Source organism: Temnothorax longispinosus, chromosome 6 (assembly GCF_030848805.1).
Source record: "Temnothorax longispinosus isolate EJ_2023e chromosome 6, Tlon_JGU_v1, whole genome shotgun sequence".
In the NCBI taxonomy this organism is placed as follows: Eukaryota; Metazoa; Arthropoda; class Insecta; order Hymenoptera; family Formicidae; genus Temnothorax; species Temnothorax longispinosus.
Window position 1 is genome coordinate 23,469,069 of NC_092363.1, and position 21,821 is coordinate 23,490,889.

Sequence of the window (21,821 nt, forward strand, 5' to 3'; positions counted from 1 at the left end):
TATTCGTTAATACTCGTAATAACCTAATGTTACTATAAATCAATTCAACAAAAAGATTTCTATTGCATAAATCTCCTCAATTTTCATTTATGTAGCCAGCAAAATCCGGAATTCGTCAATTCATAATGTTATTGACAAACGAAAAAAAAATATATTTCGACGGTACACACTATACTCAAAGAGTATAGTGTGATTTACGCGCGATGTCTGCTGGGCCGCCAACGTTGCCACGTCACCACAGCACTTCTCTTTGCGCATTTTTCAGGCATCATGATAACGTACTTTTACTTATAATATCTCAACAACGAATATGGATTGCTCTATACGAGTTTCTGCTATTCGATATTATTGAATATCATTAATAACATATTAGTTTTTCAAAACAATGACAGTTTTGGTGGAGATGTTATAAGCGAAAATTTGGCTCTCGCGGCGACTTTTCCATAAGAGCCCATGTTAAAAAGCGCAACTTCCACAATGAATATCTCGAAAACAAATATGGATTGTCTATCTCAAATTTGGAGACGTAATGTATGTAAGGTTTTATTAATACATACGCGAAGTCTAGAGAAATCGACAATATTTTTATATTTCACGACAACCCCCTTGTCATTGTTATTAATTACATTTTTCATATTTTTTATTGTTCTATTATTTATTAGTATTTGAGGACAATATATGGAGATTTACTCAATGTTTTCTAAAAAAAGTAAGGAGAAACAAAAAAATAAAAAAAAATACTGTGATATGAGTTTTATTTTTTTCGATACTAAAAATCAATTGTTTCCAGATTATGCCCGATCTACAATAGCTGTAGTAAGCTGTAGTAAACTCCGCACCCGGGAATTTTCATCTTTACACACGACTTACACTCCTTATTTTATGTTGCAAGTGCCTGGAAAGTGGTCTATCACGCACGCGTAGCGTGCGTAATGGGGCACTTTCCATGCACGTGTTGCATAAAAACCGTTTCAAAGCAGCTTTGCAGCCCTGCGTTAATATATGTTAATGGAATAAAATTGTTGTTTAAATGACTAGATTTCCCGGTAGCTTTTGGCATCTCGTTCTCCAATTCTCTGTATTGAAATTTAAAGACATTTGCCAGATCATCATTCAACTTGTGTTTGATATGAACTTATGATTGAGCGAACAAATATTTGCTGTGCTAACATTTATTGGGAACAAATCTATTGCTATCTTGAAGTTAACATTTATTTCGAATGATTGAAATGTGCGTAAACTTGTCACTTTTATTTCATCAAGGGGTCGCTTATGTACCTTGAAACGAGGTAAAAAATACAAAAGTGAACAGATTTACTATAGATTTCGACAAATAAAATCGTAGATACTCATCTAGTGAATTTCCTTACTTTTGTAATTTTTACCTCGTTTCACGATACGCAATCGAGCCCCTGTTTCTAAATAAGCTACTTATTTATAAATATTAACTTAGTCGCTCTTGCTGAACTGCAATATATTATTACATCTGTCAAGCAATAAATTCGTGTAATGCAGATATGCAGAGTAATGTTGCTCGAGAATGGAAAGAAAAAATTAATTCTAAAATAAATAAAATATAAAAACATGCATATATTATTTGTATACATTATAGGTCATGGTTCATATTTTATTGGTGAATAAGACCATTAAATAGTGGGCGGTGGTCCGTGGTGTCGATGTCACAATATACCATTAATTGTCATTAGGCGTAGAAGCTGACAATAATTCAGTTGGGAATTGTTGTTCCGATTATTGTTGCTGCTGTAATGCGATTCTACAACTCGTTATGATGTCGTTATAAGATTTTCTCGGCCAGCAGATGATAATATTCCGCCCGAGAGAGCCATTTCATACGTGTTACCTTCCTTGCGTACACGACGAATTTTTTTGTGCATTCTTTTATCGAGCATATAGCTTGTGGATTGGGAGTCGGGAATATTGCTTGAACACTAAGAAAATAAGCAAACACGCATGCTGGGACGAGTTTCAAACGAGTGCACGCTATTATGTATAATAAAAGTCTCACTAACAATTTATAAACAATTTTTTTTTAAATCTGGAGTCATGGACAGATGTCACTCCTTTGTTCCTTGCACCGACGTCGCTGTGACTTATACTTATAGACCTTGAAGGGAAGGCAATATTGTGCATAGAAACGTAGCAACAACTCTTGCCGTATGAATCTACAATCAGTCTCTCGATCAGGTGTCGGTTTTGCACCTAAACGCCCCAGATAAAGTTCCCATTGAGCAAAGATTTTACACAAGTAACATGATTTACAATGATATAAGACACTTGCTGTCGCTTGCAGTAGCTTGCTGCAAACTTGGCTGTCCTCCTGTTGGCCCACCCATTTCAAGTGATTCAACCCGACTGAAATAAGAGGTAAGAGGTTGAGTCAGACGAGTCAGACTTGGTGCTGATAGTTGTGCGCATCAATATCAATGGTGGAACTGGTGGTTGATGGAAGGATAAAAGGTGAAGCATTCCGGTGGATGTGGATGCGCAGTCGTCCGAAAGTAGTGGGGAGTAGTTAACCAATTAGATTTCACTCATTCGGCAAAGTTATATGATTGACTGACTACGTTTAAAGCTGAATGCACAATGAAAAACACAGGCAACAGGAACAAGGTATAACACAGGCGATAGATTTTCAATCTATCGGAAGCCGTAGGTTTGTTCGCGTCGCATACTCCAATAAACACCAAGAACACTTGGATCACGGATAAAAAGTGGCGATTGGAGCAGATGAGTTTTTAGAGTGCGTTGGAGTGATTAGGAGCATGGTGGGGCATGCGACGCGAACAAACCTCGTGTATCAATGCTACAGTATGTACTTTTGCTACATAATCCAGCTTAAAGGCTACTACACACCCCGTGTTTCTTTTTTACTGGCAGTGCTAAAAATATATAGTTTGCGTCACGTAACTATAGATTTTCAGTATACTGGCAGTGAATAAAGGAACACAGCTACAATACGAAGGTACAGGCAATAGAAATAGGGAATAGCAACAGAATATAGATTTTCAACCAATCGGAAGCCGTATATCAATGCATTCTGTTCCTATTCCCTGTACTTTCATATTGGTATAGTTTACACCGATCTTTTGATACGCGTATCAAATATTAGTATATTTGAACTGATCAGCCAATAATCAGACTTATTTACTAGTTATTTACTATTTAATACGCGTATCAAGTGATCGATCGGTGTAAACTAGGCCATTGTGTCCGACCTTAAGGGGATCCTGGAGTGACAGCGACAAGGCATAATCTGCCTAATTGTAAGCAATATCTTTGAATTGGCTGAACAGAATGGAAAATTCTTTTACACAATTAAAGTACACACAAAAATGTAGAGGGCTGTACATGATTTTTTTTGATAAACTAAAAAAAAATTTATTTTTATAAATATTGTCTTCACCTGACGACAATATTTGCTTAAACAAAAATACGGCAGTTTATATATACAAAATAATACCCAATTGCACTAGGGACAACATGTAGCGCATTATTACAATGGGCGCGTTCAGCAGAACAAACCGCTTAGTAGCAATTGAACGTGATTGGCTCTTACTTTTAGAACCAACCAATCAACGCAGATTGTTGATAAGACGAGACTCAACAGTTGTGTCTGCTGAACGCGCCCATTGATAATTCAATATTATATACCGTTTGGCGTAAATAAGCTTCTTATAAAACTATGAAATTTATTACGAAAAATATTCCAAAGTTCGAACTTGGACCTTTTTGCTATCCGAAACGAGAGCATTTGTTGAATAATATCTCTCTTTCGAACGTTCAACCCTTCGATTCTCGCGTGGTTCAAAAATTGCCGCGTCCGATATATCGGCGCTATAATAATCGATATATCGTCGGCGGCGCCGCCGCCGGCGCGCCGGCGCGCCGCGCCTGCGCACCGCGATTCCGGAGCCGCAGAAGTCGCAGAACGAACGACGAGCGATGAGTGGCGACGACGACGACGTCGCGCGCGTTTCTCGTGGCGAGGTGACGATGTTGCGTCGGTCTAAGTCGAGTCGCGCCGCGAAAATCCCCGGCAACGGGTCCACCGACGACGAGGACGTCGATCACGCCAGGTGGGTGCTCGGCGGTGGGTGTCTGGCCAGCGACACGTGGCTCGACGCGACTCGCGACACGCGACGGCCGGAGGGCTCCGGATTGACGGAACGACACCGGCGTGTCGCTCCTCTGTCGCTATCGCCGAGGCGCTTTTTGTTTACATACTTATCGTGCGATGGCCGAATTTGACCGGTCAAACTAGATCCCGGCGGCTCGGCCAGCACGCGCTGTTCGCGCCCGTCGTCAGCCGTCGTCGCCGGCCAGTCGCGACCGCGACTGATCCCGTGTTCCGTCGGCGACGAAGCGCCGACGATTTATCGCACGAGACGATTATCGTCGCTTCTCTTTCGTTGGTTGCTGCGAACGAATTCGTGATTCCTTGTCGCTTTTTAATAATTCCGTGAAAAGAATTTAAATAAGATTTAAAAAAGAGTGTCTATATTCGCGGTTGTTTCTTTCCTTTTTTTGTGGTAGTAATGCTCGCACCAGAAAAAAGACCTTTTTATTTATTCGCACCAAACACCAATACTGTTTTATACTATACAACTATATACAACATTTTGTATATAGTAGAACAACCTGTTCTTTCAGATATTAAATTATTGTAATAATTATTGTTACTTTGGCAGTAGCATACTTTTATAAATATAAATGTTCTACTAATTATTTTATTTTGTAATATTAATTTTAATTTACTGTTATATTTTATAATTTCTGTAGAATACCCCAGATAGCCAAATCTACCAAAAACGGGTTTTGCAAAGTGTTCACTACAAATTCTGTTAGCAGCAAATCAGTTAGAAACGCAACGGAATCCGCTAACAGAATTTGACGGCAGAGTGACTGCAGAAACCGAGCAAATTCATTTATTTCAATATTATATTATATATTTCATTTAAATGATTATGAAAAAATGGCAGATTCTACCCGGTTTTTTCTGTCAGATTAGGTCGGCGATTTTCGCGGGCAGAATATGAGCTTAATGGGAACGTAGTTGATGCCTGTCCATCGCAATATTCTGCTAGCGAACTACTAACATACTATTAAACGGGTTGGATACTTTATTCATAACGCTTAGTATTTTCTCCGAAAGAATCGCGCGTATAGATATAAAATGCGTAAGAATTTACGAATTCACGATAACGCTTTATTTCTGAAACAACGTTCCGTCTCTGCAAATTTCCCCGATGACAATCAGCGATAAACCTTCCGGCGGAAAAAACGCACATTCGATTAAATATCTTGTTTGTAGTAAGGATGATTCAATCAGTCCGCCAAACGAGTTTGAAGAGTCGCTGCATACGATGTCGGATATTTACGGACAAACGCCGCCCAGGACACGTCTCAGTCGCAAGAAGAGGCACATGAAGCAGAAGCTCTCGTCGGGCAGGTGCGTGCAACGAAGCCGCAAATTAAATCCGCGCGAAGAATTGTTGGGAATACATACGTATAATTATTACGTATACATCAGATGCACTGCATTCGGCGCAACATTTGCGATGTATCATTTCACAGCTAAACATAAACGAATTTAACGAATAATTGTAAAATATAAAGTGCTCTACATGCGTTTTGCGATCTTAACCCTTTATAGCGCACTGGTCGCCAAATTGACCAATAAGGAACGGTCAAAATAACGATCGTTAACGTTTTTTTTCCTACCAACGAGGTTGGTGAAAAAAATAATTTAATATTTGCTTTCCGGGAGTCTCGCCCTATAAAGGGTTAAGACGGAAGATGTAGAACGATTTCGGAAATTAGAAATTACATAAGAAAAATTTTCAACGTGTGGAAATCGCTTTTACGCTTCGCGGAAGAAGTTTTCGTGATATGAATCAAGTCGGTCGCTAATTTAATTGTCACTCTTGTGCGGCGACAAAGTGTGCGAACTATCTTTAGTCTTTTGTCAATTCTAGCGATCTCAAGTCAATAGAGAAAGAGGCCAGGCCAAGAACGGCTATCCACAGGCGCAACACCCTGGACACTATCATCTTCAACGAGATGTGCGATAAAGCTGACAAAGATAACGAGGATGAGACGAAGGAGGACGCGAAGGAGGGTAGCAGGAAGTGCAAGAGAAGTTTGAAACTATTGCGTGGCAACGAAAGGGACCTGAAGCTCGACGTGGAGGCTGCCCACAACTATGCCGAGAGATACACCGGCGACGTGGCGGTATCGACGCCGAATCAAATCAAGGTTCGACAAGGCAAAGAAGTGATTTTAGATTATTGGCCGCGTTTGGAAAACTCAACAGTTGCGCCTGTGATTAATGTACATTTAAATCGATCAATCATCTGTTTTTTCTGGCCCGTCAAACTTTATGCTATCCCAACGCAGTCACGTTCTCACCTTTTTTACGAACGTATTTGGCACTTAGTCAAGAAATATGCTCTTCTCTTCAGGTCGAGACCAGAAATAGATTTCGCTGCCTGCGATCCAAGCCCGTTGACGTGGAGGAGAAGAAGGTGGAGCGTGAAGTCAGCGAACGGAGCGTGTTGATAAATGAGGAAAACTTGCGCGCGCAATCGCCAAGAACGCAAAGTTTGAGGGAGAGAGAAATCTTTCACGACACATTCTCTTTCTTAATTAAGTTGGTGAATATCTGATTACGAAATAAACTTGAGCTAAATCAAATGTACTTGTCTCTATAGAGTATATCGTATTTATATATTCTTTATTACTGATGAAATTATTTTCTTTGTTGCGCAGGGAAGTACAGAACGGAATTGTCGTCGCCAGATGAGTCACGAGGAGACTAGATGGCAAAACGAATTAAAAGACCTAATATGGTTGGAATTGCAAGCGCATCATGCGGACCGTAGTCTGATAGCGCAGGATGAATATCTATGCCGCCAACGAGAGGCGGTGGAGGGTTTACTTTCAGAAATAATGGAATATAGGTGAGCGGGAGCATTTTTCTCGAAGGGAATCAATTTTGTGATATATAATAACTTTAATTAGGTATAAAGAGAAGAATAACAGCAGTTACACACCGATAGTACTAAGAGAACGCAATTATTGCATTAGATACGATCCCATCGCGGACATCCAAGAGGGAGGCTCGAGTGTCAGCCCTGGCGACGTTATGAGTGATCGATCCACAAATTCCGGTTCAAACGCTAACATTGAACTGAGTATATGCCCGGGTTGTCTTTCTATGTACTGCCGTGCGTGCGCCCGTGCGCAGGGAGAAGCATTGCAGCAGGTGGAAGGTCTGCTGGCTCGCTTGGAAACCGCGGAAGCCCTGTATCCATCCTCCCATGCGTTCGCCGTTAATTACCCGTTGTATAAGAGTCCAGAGTTCACTGATAGAGTAAAGGCTATGTGTCTCTGGTACAACATGACGAAACACCACCGGTTCAAATTGCTGATACTAGGTAGATTACTCATGATGCTGCACAGCAAAAAGAAACAGGACGAGTTTAACGACTCTGGGATCAGGTACGTTGATTTGAACTTTGCTTTGGTAATATTTTGCACTATATTATTTGTATTTGAATTTTGTTCCGTTCGTAATGTGTTTAAAACAGAAGATACCTTGGAATTTCTCTTGATGTATGTACAGAAGCTTCGGAGTTAGGTAATCGATTGTTCTTATCTTTAGTTCGCGATCTTCAGATACTGTCGATTCCGCGGAGCGACAATCCATGGTGCGGTTTGAATTACCTCAACAGGACGAAACTTCCAGTCCCTCCGACAGTAATAACAGCAACAATTCTTCGATCGGAGGTTTATCATTTATATCGCAATCACTGCCACCTACTCCGGAAACTTCATTCTCGTGTCCTGAGGACGAAAGAATCGATCGACTCGATTTCTACTTGGTAGAATTTGATCGACACGCTTATAGGTATGTGTTTTGATACATATATACTTAATATATTAATTTCTGCTTTTAATTTAAATTTATTGGTAAATTATTTCTTATTTAAATTATTTAAAAATTTCATGTATCTTTATTTTATTTTCAAACAATTAATTAAAATTTTAAACTTAGTTATGAAGGTACAAATACATGACACGAATTATATGATGATAATTTTTGTTTATCTGTTTAGAAAATACATTGAGGATGTATTGAAAACGAGAGGTCTCAGAAAGAGTTTGAATTTCCTGGATCGACTACATACATCTATATTGAGAAAAGCTAGATTAACTTTGGAGAAAAATGACTGTGAGGGATGCGATAGTAATGCGAATGAAGAATACGAAGGTGACAGAGAATTACGACGATATGGTATTTGGAGCTCTGAAGCGAAAAAATTGAATCTACCGTCATACAGGTGCGTGGAATTTCCAATTAAAAAGATTTGTTGATATTTAATATTTTTAGTTTAGATATTGAAGAATGATCCGTGTTGTCTCAAAATTCTGATTTGGCACTCGAATTTAACACCAAATTTATACTTTTACCAGATGAATTGAATTAAACTAAAAGGACGTAAATATCTGTATTTTCAATGATACGCTTGAAGAAAAAAAAGTGTAGAAAATTTTTAAGCAATGTGCTTTCTCTTGTTTTTAAGAAATTTTTAAGTACATTCTGAAATAGCTTAGAAAATTTTCCTTGTTTGAATCGAATTCAGAAGCAGTGTTGAGTATGTTAAGCTATATATTACGCTATCTGTTAAAATAGATAGTTTGCTAAAATAATAGTAATGTTTTTTTTTAGGGCAGCTTTTGTGTTTCTCTCGCGTGTGCCTCTGGATGTGGTTCATGAATTTTTAAGGATGAGATTGGAGCAGAAACCGGAGCAGCCGAGTCCGTTGTCGGTTCGACAGCTCATGCGAGAGCTTCGCGAGGGTCTCAGGATTGCTTGCATCCATCGCGATCGATTCGCCGCACACTCTTGTGCTGCCGTCGCCAGCGATGAAACCGGCTGTGAGTGTCTGTTCGAGGAGGATGTCAAGTACTTCGATGAGAGTCTGAGAGCTGTGTTCGAGGTGTACCTGGATTATCTTCAGCAGTGGGTGGACATGGTGCAACATGACAGTTTCCACAAAAATCTGATTATGGATGAGTGGTTGTTTGTCAAATCCATCGCTGGGAATATAAGCGATGGATACAAGATTGCTGGCGTGAAATTCTAGTGAGTATAATATTAGCTAGATATTTCTTATGTCATTCGCATTGAGAAAATAATAGAATGAACTAAATAGAATTAATAATACTAGTGTAACGTAATAATGACGAAAGTTACATTATTATTAAGTATTTTTTAATTCTTATATTTTAATTTATATTATTTTATATATTTGATATTGAAGATGTGTGTGTGTTTCTTGCAGTAAGATTGCGCGTACGATGATTAAACAAGTGAATGAATTTCTTATCGAACGAACTCGCGAAATCCGAGAGAATGCGAATTGCGAAGAGAAAGAGGACGATGAGTTGTCAAGCAAGTAAGAGAAAATTTGCATTTATTCGTCTCTGCTTTAATGGTTTTGTAAACTGTTTTTTCTGTAGTGAATTAATGTTTAGATTCCACCTGATGTTTGTGGGCCGCGAGTGGCAAGGAATGTTTGTGGAGACTCGGGAGAAGATTGTGAAGAGTATCAATCTCGCCAAATGCTTAAAACATGACATCGAAAAATGGCCCGTTTCCGACCAGGAATTGGAAGAATCGTTAAAACTGTTGAAGGTAAGATTAAATAAACGATTATATGTATAACTGTTGGAAAGCTAACGTTTTTTTTGCGCTATAGGATATTGTCCTGGATTTGAGGCATCGTATAACAATGGTGATCGAAGACTTCCAAAGAGAAGCCAACGAAGTGGAGCAATCGAATACCGAGAACGACCAGATGCCTTTACGATCGAGAATCCGCGAGATTCTCCATCAAGCTTACAAGATGGGTTTCGATTTTCACAAGGAGATGTGCAAGCTATTTTCGCTGGAAGAAAAAGCCATTCTGGCGCGGGGTTTAGTATCATTCGCACTACTATGGATGGAGTTTGTGAGAACGCGATGCGAGCGTGGCCGCGGCTTGAGGCCCAGGTGGGCGAATCAAGGTCTGGAATTTTTAATAACGGTGTGCGAGCCGTACAACACGAAGCATCTCACCGATCAGGAGTTTGAGGAGTTAAAGATGTGTATGGATCGCTGCATATCTCATGTGGTGGGAACCGTGTCAGTTACAGGATCGACGCCAGAAACAGAAAGTAATCTATAAATTTTCAATCGTTAATTTTAACTTTTTTATGATTAGTTTCTAAATGCCATTTATCTTTATGACTATAAGTTCAACAGAAATTATAAATATCAATTTTATTATTTTAGACGTCTGTTTTATTATTTAATTTACTAAAGTTTTTGAAACTTTCTAAATGAATAATTTGGTCCTAAAAGTCAAGTTTAATTTGATTAAATGAATAGATTTTGTTACGATCATTAGCAATATTTGCTTTCAGACTTAAGAAAACTGTCGCGATCAAGAGCTTCATCGCCGTCGCACCATGGTCGCCCTAGAACCGCGAGCATCAGCATCTCTCAGAAGCCACGGGACGCTTTGAAGTCACCCGAACTTTCAGTCAATGCGAAGAAAGGTAATTCGCCGAGCATAGTTGACGGAAATCTCGCAGTGACAATAAACATGCCTGAGCGAGGCACCCAGAGGCACGAGAGGGTTATCCGTGCTCTCAGGAAAGTGGAGAACGAGCTCGATGAAAGATTGCGGAGCCGGGAACTCATCGGACAAGTCATCGACAGGAAAGCAGTAGATAGAGTTCACATTAAGGCGAGACGGGTTACGTTCACGTGGCAACGAGGTATTAAAATAGGTATGTTTTACGATCACCTGAAACACGTAAAAGAATTATTTATTGTATTAATAGATAATTAACTATAATATATTATAATTTTTAGTAACAATATTTTAATAAGTGAATTTTATTATGCAGGTCAGGGAAGGTTTGGCAAAGTGTATACCGTGGTGAACAATCAAACCGGTGAATTGTTGGCTATGAAAGAGGTGCAACTGCAACCTGGCGATTGCAGAGCGATCAGGCGTGTCGCCGAGGAATTACAGATATTCGAGGGAATCCAGCATCAGCATTTAGTGCGATATTACGGACTAGAAATTCATCGTGTACGATAAACATAACATAGTTGTTGTTACGATATATCAACTTGTGATTATTGCGTTATCGCGATAAATTTCACTTTTAGGAGGAGATGTTGATTTTCATGGAATTTTGCGCAGAGGGAACTCTCGAGAGCTTAGTGGCAGGCAGCGGTAATGGACTGCCGGAATCATTGGTCAGAAAGTACACTCATCAGCTTCTTTCAGCTGTGGCAGCGCTGCACTCTCACGGAATAGTTCATCGAGATATCAAAAGTAGTTACATTTGAATAAAATAATCTCTTGTAAAATTCATGCTATTTTTATGCATTATATAATATTTATTTCTTTCCGTAGCTGCAAATATTTTTTTAACAGACGAAGGTAATTGTCTGAAACTCGGCGACTTCGGTAGCGCAGTGCAGATTAAAGCACACACAACTATGCCTGGGGAACTCCAAGGCTTTGTCGGTACTCAAGGTTAGTATTTTAATTGTTGTGTAGTAAAATCTCATAAATTTATTGCAACTGAATTGCGTTTAAAAATTTAACAAACTGTTCAAACACTTCACAATTCTTGTATTTTTAATTATCTCTTTAATTTTTTAAAGCTTATATGGCACCAGAAGTATTTATGAAGTCTGAAAGTAGTGGACACGGTAGAGCCGCCGATATCTGGTCGGTAGGCTGTTGCATCATCGAGATGGCGAGTGGAAGACGGCCTTGGTCAGATTATGATTCAAATTATCAAATTATGTTTAAGGTAATTACAATTAAATGCATTATTATAAAGTTGAAAAGTAATTATTTTGATGGTTTGAAATAACGATAAGATAAATGAAAATTTAGATGTTTAAGAATTCAGAACTGAATCTTTTTTCTCATATTTTTATTTTTTTAAATCGAATTTTAAATGTTATTGAAATTTAAAATATTAATTATCTAACTCGAGATTTTTGGTTTTTTTATGCCAAGGTCGGAATGGGAGAAACACCAGCCCTTCCGAAAAATCTTTCCGCCGAAGGTATAGACCTCGTGAAGAAGTGTCTTCAACACGATCCGAAGAAAAGGTTGACTGCAAATAATCTCCTCGCGCACTCTTTTGCGCGTGGAGAGTACGAAGATGTTAACGCTGATTTAACGATGCCGCGGTAGAGTTATCAGAAGGATGTAAGTACTCACGAATTTTAATCTTTTAATTTTTTTTAATAATAATTATAATATTTTTCTCACCGATCGAACAAGATATATCATAAGAAAAATCAAAATAAGACAAAGTCAATTACTTGTGATCTGTGCGAAGATATAGTTTGCGGTAAAATTGCTAAGAAGAAAAGATTTCAAACGGAATTCATATGACGTTCAATCTAGAGAGATAATATTCATATCTATGTTTCTTGTAGTGCACGATCTCCGTCAGAGATGCAAAACTGGCTTTTGCATTCGTACTTAATCGGTAGAACTATTCTACTCATTTGTTATATTGTATTATTTGAATAATAGCGAATTCGGGAGCTTGCACTAGTGCACACTGAGTGCGCACTAAGGCTTGTTCTTAATCAATTGTTATATTTACAGATCATCTTAAATACTTCTTAGTCTGTAAAATGATTTGTACAGCATCTATATAGATATTACAGATTGTTTTATTGGCTAAAAAGTTTTTAAATGTGTATTTAAACGACTTTAAATATAAGATTATAAACAAGCCTTAGTACGCACACAGTGTGCACTAATGCAAGCGCCCGAATTCGTTATAAGCTCTTCTGAGCAATCAATCATCAATCCAATGTGTCTTATTCAGCTTCAACGGCACTGTTTAAACATAATATTATGTTAAATATAATAGCCGGTAATATTTGCGGCAGGCTATACAAAGAAACAAGGCAGTCTGAAAATATTTTATCTACTGACAAAACCAGTGTAACATATAAATACTATTGTGATCATGTTACTTAAGCTTAATTATACAGTGCTTCCCAAAGTACACTTTCTTTCCATTACAATTGTTAAATGATGAGGCTAAAGATTACTAGAAACAAAGTTTTTAGCACTGAAAGTTGTAAATTAGATTTTGATGTACATAGGTATGCAAAAAAATGTAAAGAGCAAAATTTAGTTTTACAATTAATTTGAAATAATTGTTACAAAATGCCCCTAATATATATAGAGAGTCTTAGTAGATTCAATGATAAAAAGATATGTAATGTTAAAGATTAAAAATGTTATTATTAGTGGCATCGATTTAATGTTTGTGAATAAATTCAATGTAGTTTTTCACCAGGATTGTCTAGTGGAAAGAAAGTGCAGCTTTGGAATATCCTTGTTTTTTATGTGATTTTTATGTGAGTTAGCTACACTAGAATAACTTGAATAATTTGAGCTAAAAAAATGAAAGACTCCAAAAGCGTTGCAACGAAATGTAATGAATTTTGATTGTCATAAATGATCGCATGTATAATTTTTCACTCATTGTCAGTCGATTGGTATATGTTTATAAAGAGTGTGGTGTTTAAGTATATATAAGAATGCAGTGAAAAATATACATCTCTTTTCATTTTTATCTAAAAATATACCTAAAAATATATATACAAAATATAGTTTTATAATACTTGCATTTATCGTTTATATAAGCTTTAGCATAGTGCTGTGTATTTCTTATAAATGTATGACTGATACAAACGATAGAGGCAAGATACTTTACATTCCGAGGATTATATCCACACCTCACCTCAATTAGTATTAAATGCGGCTGTCCGACACTCACATTACGTCAAACTTCGCATTTTCACCTGGATGTTTAGGCATTCGTGTTTAGTGCTAGTTGCGACCTAAAAAGAGGTGTGATTAATTGTAAACGTTGTTCTAAGGCACTTTTAAGGTACAATAACGGCAGCTTCATGCATGCGTGTCTTATGCCTATATGTTATACGTATAATTATTTCGTAGACGAAATGACTTGTTACTATTATAGAATGGATATTCTATTTTAAATAAAATGACGAACAATAAAGAAAAGACAACGAACAACCTGATATTCCGATGGAGTTTTATTTCTGCACGAGGAAATGTACACATGTGATACAACATACTTTGACATGGGTCAATTACTTAGCGGAGGTATGCTGTGTATGCTTTCCGCGCGAACGGTAAGCCGAGTGTATTTATTTCGTTTATCTATCGAACGTTTTACGCACAAAGGTATATATAACTTATGCCACGATTTTTAATTCTTATCCGAGCAATCTCTTTTATCTCTTTAGAAAGATCAATTACGCTCAAGCGTTCAGTTTATTTAACAGAAAAATATTTTTAACACATCTGATCGAGATAAATAAACGTGAGCAAAAATATCGAACAATCTTTCACTCATGAAAACGAAGACGAGCTTTCAAATTAAATAGGAAACTTAGATGCTCGCACAAGAATTAAAATCAGTTGTATTACATGATCTAAAAGTAAAGAAAACTCTGTGCAAACTGAAGGAATTGTTTAAACTACCTATCAGACTTCAAATATAATATATCGAGTTTTGAACATATTTGCGTCAGAGTCTTTATTATGTACGCTTATGTATGAACTATTTCATACATAACGTTAAAAATATAATTAGAAATTATAGTTTGTCTTAACTTTTCAGTTTATGGTCTAGCGGACCTCGTTCTTGTTTTATATATATATGTATTTCTTTATTATTATTATTATTATTACCTATGTTCAGTTTTACGACAAAAATTTAACTTTTGTCTCTAGATTTATTATATGAGAGATATATAAATAAAATGAAAGGAAATATGAATTAATTATATATATATATATATATATATATGTAGAATTTTTTGGACAGCAGAGAAAATAACCATGTTAATACATTGTGCAAAGAATTGAAAGTATGAAGGGCCGAAATAAAAAGCTATAATTTATATTACATAAGGAACTGAAGTCAAGGATTAACTTGAGTCAATCCTCAAAAATTGGCTCCGGACAACCGTACTAGTCAGACATTAAAGTATATTATATTGTAATATAACATTATTCTTATATGTGTGCCCTGATAATTCTCGTTTCAACTATAGCATCTATACTTCGCATCTACACTTGCAAGATTCAAGCACTGACCGAAGAACCGAAAGCTTAATAATATACAATATATATATATATCCACGAAGTCTTCAATAAACACTTCAACAACGATGAAAGCCACCTTCGCCTATATAACGATTACGAGTCGCATGCGTGAATCGCCACGTTTTAAAGTAGAAAAAAAAAAGAATTGTTTCTATTGATGCCTAAAAATGCAATTTGCTATGAATGTACATACTTTGTTCAAGTTGTCACAAGATGAGTCCTACATCTATTAACATTACAATGCTATTTTCACACGAATACGCTACAATTATATATTAATACTTTCACTTTTGTTGTGCTTCTTATCACCCTGCGACGCTAACATTAACAGTCTTAACGCATATTTTAAAATGTGTATTCTAATAACCAACACGTTTGTGGAAACAATAATTTCCATACGTTTCACAAACTAGACACCGATTTCGCATAGGATTAATAGCTCCTTTTGGAGCTATGAGAGATTGATCCTTAAATACTAATCCAGATTATATCGTCAATCTAAATGCAGTTTCAAACGCGTGCTATTTTCTGTTCATTATATATTTTTATTGCTTTGGTCATCTGCTTACTCCAGAAATATATCTTTTATACCTGCCTCACTATACTTTCAACATTAAATGTATATGCGTTTCATATTTAATACATATTTAAATTAATGAATTAGTTACGAATCAATATTTAATATCGTTTTTGTGTTTCCCCAACAATATTTATCAATTTACGTGAAAATTATTTGACCTTTCAATTAATTATTGACTAAGCGAAGGCATTATTGTGTGTGTGAGTGTTTAAAAAGTCCACGAATTAGAATCTCTGTTGCGATTCACGCGATACGAAACACCCCAGAAACAACGAATAGTATAACGCACCGATATATTTCTATTTGCTACTTAGAACTCTCGAGTTATATCGTAATTACATTCGTAAGTGCTTCTAACGATTTATCAGGATATGTGATTATATCCCAGAATAAGATCGTCGCTACATTGGCTTTCGCCTGATATGCGTATGATATTCTTGGCCGCAAAAGTGCGATCACAATTGGTTTCGCGATATGTATAAGTAAAGTATATATATATCTCTAGTCGCGTACTTCCTGGCTTTAAACTATGCAGTAATAGTAGCGGTATTTGTATGCCTCTTTCTTAGAATCTAATATAGAACATCTAGCGCGCGCGTACATCGTACTTGTATAGGATGCAATTGAAACGGACGTAGGTCGCGCGTCAAAAATATATGTATAATATAAATTCTGCAATTATAAACCCAAAGACTCATCCAATATTCGTGCGGTTAACCCTGGCGAAAAAAATTTCTCATATTTTCTCAGAAATTTTGTAAAAGTTGAGACTTACGAAAAATTCTGAAAAAAATATTAAATTTCTCCGATATTTTTAAAAATAATTAGATGTGGATTTTCGGAATATTTCAGCATCTGTATCTATGAAAATTTCTGATAAATTATACAAATATTCTCATATTTGTTCAGATTTTTACAAAAATGTATTGGTGGGAAAAATTTGAAATATATTTTATTACTTTGTTCTGAAAAACGGTTCAATTTGTATAAAAAAATCTGAAAAATTCTGAGCATTCTGAGAAAGTCTGAACATTTTTATAGAAATTCTGATTAATAATATGAAAAATTCTTAGACATTTTTTCACCAGGGCAACGATTCCGAGAAAGCGCTTTCAACGGCGTACGTTTTGACCGTACCCTGCATATGCAAAAACACGTTTGTACCTTTACCTTCAGCAGCGGAGGGCCGAAGCTTGCTCCCTTTTCTTCGATATGACTTTCGACCAATGCTGTAAAAATGCGGGTGTCCGTTGTGGACAACGTTTCGCGTTCTTACAACACCGATGCGTTTCGAAATTCGTCGGAAATTAAAGGAAGTGCCTCGACACTCTTCGCCATCGAACGTACAAAAAAAAAATAATGCTGTATTAACAGCATATATTAGATCTAATTGGCAATAATCTTGTTAATTCAATAACGGTGAAACAAATACTTATTTTATTAAAACAAGAGCATGACGTATTGAATTAACAAGATTATTTCCAATTAGATTAATACTATATTAATAGATACAACATTATTTTTTCTATGATTCTCGAATGCGCGCGTTGTCGTAATATATACACGTTTCTTTTCTATTTCTTTCTCTAACAATAACGAGGCACCGTGCTCTCTCGTACTTTTCGCGATTAACTTCCGTAAAATTCGTGTAACTCTAACATAACAACAAATTGAATAATGATAACATAGATAAAGCTCAACAAGGAAGAACTAGAACGACGCGGAATTCCTTCAGGGCTAACTTAAAAATACGAGAACTGTCCGTAACTTTTAATTACAGATCCACCGACCCACTTTCTTTAAGAACCTAACAAATTTAACGTAATAAAGCTAAAACTCGAGTCCGATGACTTCATAAAACATGAATAACACGAATAAATCTATCGCATTTAACGTTAACAATACTTTTGCGAGAACATGAGATACGAAGATGAGGGAGATTCGATACATAATAAAGTCGCAGGTAATTTTTTTACTTTCAGACGCACAAGAAATCGATCGTGACAGATCAGTATTGATGAAATGACAGATCGCGATAAGATATGATAACAGATCGACAATTTTCGATACAAAGTATCTTTTTTTGGTGTACAACAATGCATTATTTTTTTCATATGAATCTGACGATGGAAAAGCTCCGTTCAAAGCCTCTCCCATTTTCCTACATTTTTTCTAGCAATTAATTATATCTTAATTAACTAGAGGAACTATCGAGAAGCTAACTAAACGTTGATATCTAAAAACTTTAGCTTATACAGCCGCGACTTTATCTTATAGAGATGACGCCTCTCGATCAATCGCTGTTACAACTACACACAAGCACACGATGTTTATTGATAGCAGCAATATCCCAGTACGAGAGGACAAGGCGAGCGCGACAGATCGCCTAAAATTACCTAAATTGCGGAGTCGAAAAAATGCGGATTCGCCTCCGTATCCAACGAATCAAACATATATTATATATTGTTCAGAGAAATGGGATCATGAGATGTATAATGGAACGATACTACGCGTATATATCTGATATGTATTTGATATTTATAGATAGATATGCGATAGATTTTTATAAAGGCATAATCTTTGTGAAGAAATATAGGATATCTCGTTCCTATCATATTATTTTTCATATAGATTTTTCAGCTAATTTATAATTAAATTTTTTAGCGAAAACATTGAGAGGGATCGTCGCTTTATCGCAATCTATAGATAAGCTTTTAACGTTGCAAAACAAATTCAAGCTTTTGTTAAAGTTAAGTTTATTTAAAATTAATCGATCTTGTTATTTATCTTCCTTCGCTGAAACTAAGTTTGCGTCATTTATATCTTTAATCACTGATTATTCAAGAGCTATAAGTGCCTTGATATGATTGAAAAGTAGACTTTTTAAACCAATTAAAGAGTTAAATAATATAGAAATGGGACACTTGGTATATTCTTAAGAATTCTCATTTAGAAATTCTCATTTGGCTCTCTGCCATGATCCCATTAAAGTGAACAATAATACGTAAATATTAAATATTATCAGATCTAGCGCGAGCGTAACAATGCATGAGAATCGCGTCGGGCGATAAATTTTTCTAAATTGTGCAGAGTTGGAGAAATCTGTTTCCTCCCGTTTTTCGTGAGGTCAGTATACCAAGATTTGGGACCGATATCATCTCGAAGTTCACCTTCTTGTGTTTGAGGCATTAAAATCCGATCTCAGCAGAATTATATTATACTACAGCTACCTTTATGTTACTTATGTACAGAGTATCCCAAAATGACTGTATGTCTTTTTCCGAATCTCTCGCCGATTTGGAATCTGCAATTTTTCCTTAACAAAAATGTGATATTTATGATTTCCGATCGATTAATCTTGGAATCCTAGCAAGCTAAACTTTAGAATAAAAAATAAATAATTAATATACAGATTTTGGTCATTTATTTTTTATCCTAAAGTCTTTAGCTTGCCAGGATTCGAAGATTAATCTATCAAAAACCAATAAAGATAAATAAAATTTGGAAAAGTGATAACTTCCATCAACATTTTCGCTAAAGAAAAATTGTTTTCCGAATTGGCCAAGAAGATTGCAATTGAGAAAACGTTCAATAATCCTCCGAGAGAAACCGCACAAATATTGTTACATATTAATGACACATACATAATCAATATTACGTTATTTAATTACACGTGCGACTTTGTCGAATCAACCGTATGTATATAGTTATAGTCTTATCGGTCGCAAACCCTGGCACGGCACGGGGTAGTCAGCTATGGTAAATCGTAGGGGGAGTAGAAGAATAGCGCGATAGACAGATAGAGCTATACCGTCGACGATCGATCGGCTCTTGACGAAGTTGAGCGATGCGATCCGCCGACCTACCTAAGAATTGGACAAGAGTTTACTGTGCGGGCGCCAACATACGTACGATTGGCCACGTTTAGAGTGTTTCTGCGATGGACGAGTCCCGCGCGCTGGAAAGTTGTAATAACTGGTAATAACAGCTGTAATAACTGTTGTGATAACTGTAATAGCAACCACATGGAATGACAAAAGTTCAAATTGGATTCCTAAAAAGAAGACTAGGGCAAGTCGGTCGTTTGCGAGAACGCGAGCAATGAACAGAGCAAGAAGAGCGAATTGAGCTTTTTCTTCTGGGTAAACTTCAAGCTTTATCCTCTTCGGAAACTCGATTGGAGAAAAAGATCTGGTGATGCGTTATCTTTCTTCGGCTTTTCGACCAAGAGTACGTAGTAATTTTTATCGTTTCAGCGATTTTTCCAGCGCCCGGGCATAACGCTCGAAGAAACTTTATTCTTCCCTCTCTCTCCTGGAGCGGACTAGAGTTTTAAAACGACCGATCGATCTATAACATACGACGCCTACTATACGACTACTGCTGAAGGATTTTTAATTCGCTGTCACTGCGAAGATTATATGTAAACGCTCAAGTGTGTGTGTGTGTGTGTGTGTGTGTGTGTGTGTGTGTTATGTGTATGTGTGTGTATGCGTTTTGTACATACTCTTTTAGAAAACAGACAACGAGAGATTCGCTAATACCAGTCCATACAACGAAGGACACCTTAAGAACAAGCGCGCTTCGCCGACGCTTCTCCTCTTCGCTAATTTTCCTCTCTTTCTCTTTTTTTTTTTGTATATTCTCCAGAGATTATACAAAGATTAAACCAAAAATATACCTAAAAAGTTGTGCGAGAACGAGTTGATAAATCTCTCTTGGGCTACGTCTACGCTCGCGTTCCTCAATTCATTACGCGACAATTAAGTTATACTTTCATACATGACTTCATGCAAGGGTGCTTCGAAAGTCGTGCTCTCCACTTCGTTCGAGACGGAGTAATCGACTGATTTATATCGCGGGAAATTAAACGATGATATGTGAGGACGAAGAATGCCGCTTCGTATTTACGCGACTTCCCGAATGGAGTACGTCGAGAGACATATCGTGAACGAAGGAAAGTGTTCCTCGACGCCATTCGATCGTGCATCTTACGGGTTCGATTTGCGTATATCGAACCACCGCATCGTGCGATGCGTGAAGCTCGACGATCCTCTGTTTCACCTCTCTTCACGTTTCCCCGCCGGGATAAGCTCTATCGGAAAAGAGCTGCTCTGCGTTTCGCGGCTCTATGTTTCGCGAGAAGCTGTCGCTTCGCGCGTCTATCACTTCTTCGAATTCTTTATCATAGCCGCCATGTCCCGCAGGCTCTGCTCTAACGTTTGCGCGAATTGCATCGCGCTGGTCCTGCCGTCGCTGTGGAAGGCTGAGACCGAGAAGATGAAGCCGTTCTTCCTCACGTTGTAGGCGCACCCATAGCCGTCCGGCACCACCGGCCCGTATCCGGCGATCACGTCGTTTTTCGTCGTTACCTACGGGACAGATCTTACCTTCATTTCAATCGTCGCGTTGTTAGTCAACACAACAGGCAGTCGGCATAGACTCATGTCAGTCGCCGTCACTACTGAGCTGAGGAAGATGTATCTTTATTTCTTTTAGCGTAAATTAAGGAATTAACGAATCGAAAGAGACATTTGAGTCTCGCGGAATGTATATGTTGCAAGGATTTCGTATAACTTGTTTTTTTTTGCAAAATCTCTAGGGAATCCAAAAATTAGGATATTGTGGAATGAATAAAAATTATTAATTAATATAAATATAAATTTATATAATTATATTTATATTTATAAGTATAAATTAATAAAAATTTTAGCTCACAATTTCACTGACAGAACTTTGCAAGAGACAACACTGACAAGAGTTTGCAAAATCACTAGTAAGATTGTGTAATTTTTATTTGTGTAATATTTATGCGACATATACCGAGGAAATATCCCCTGCCGGGAACTGGTTATTAAGTATCACGTTGGAATAACGCGCATAGAGCGAATATATTTCTATTCTATGTTAATTAAGATCGCGTCCTCTTAAGATGTGAATCATCTTCCCAGTTACGTAACTTATCTCAAACA

General features: G+C 37.1%; 2 protein-coding genes and 1 long non-coding RNA gene across 11 annotated transcripts in view; 1 reads left to right on the forward strand and 2 right to left on the reverse strand.

Annotated features, from left to right (window-relative positions):
• Positions 1–1,570: 1,570 nt before the first annotated feature.
• On the reverse strand, positions 1,571–2,977 carry LOC139814624 (uncharacterized). The gene is made up of 2 exons (XR_011732500.1): positions 2,300–2,977; positions 1,571–2,220 (listed from the first exon to the last, which is right to left on the reverse strand). It is a non-coding gene; the product is annotated as an uncharacterized lncRNA (long non-coding RNA).
• Positions 2,978–3,927: 950 nt separating this feature from the next.
• On the forward strand, positions 3,928–14,176 carry Mekk1 (mitogen-activated protein kinase kinase kinase 4). Of its 3 annotated transcripts, XM_071781405.1 has the most exons (19): positions 3,929–4,097; positions 5,333–5,470; positions 5,997–6,276; positions 6,483–6,674; positions 6,790–6,980; positions 7,108–7,521; positions 7,685–7,930; positions 8,139–8,363; positions 8,753–9,169; positions 9,369–9,482; positions 9,562–9,721; positions 9,786–10,242; positions 10,492–10,860; positions 10,981–11,168; positions 11,249–11,417; positions 11,499–11,621; positions 11,753–11,904; positions 12,117–12,311; positions 12,545–14,176. In XM_071781405.1, exons 1-18 carry the CDS (start codon positions 3,964–3,966, stop codon positions 12,294–12,296), a joined length of 4,149 nt encoding a protein of 1,382 aa, XP_071637506.1. In that variant the 5' UTR covers positions 3,929–3,963; the 3' UTR covers positions 12,297–12,311; positions 12,545–14,176. The 3 variants fall into 3 exon arrangements, 2 of the variants coding, with proteins under 2 accessions (XP_071637506.1, XP_071637505.1); XM_071781404.1 differs by having other exon boundaries at positions 12,117–14,176; XR_011732608.1 differs by lacking the exons at positions 11,753–11,904; positions 12,117–12,311; positions 12,545–14,176 and having other exon boundaries at positions 3,928–4,097; positions 11,283–11,417.
• Positions 14,177–21,821, reverse strand: part of Vacht (Vesicular acetylcholine transporter) — a 92,746-nt gene continuing 85,101 nt past the window's right edge. For all 7 annotated transcript variants that reach the window (XM_071781408.1, XM_071781411.1, XM_071781409.1 and 4 more), the window contains one exon: positions 14,177–21,221. In XM_071781408.1, the coding sequence (XP_071637509.1) occupies positions 21,015–21,221 (207 nt within the window). In that variant the 3' untranslated portion in view covers positions 14,177–21,014. The remainder of the gene's footprint in view (positions 21,222–21,821) is intronic.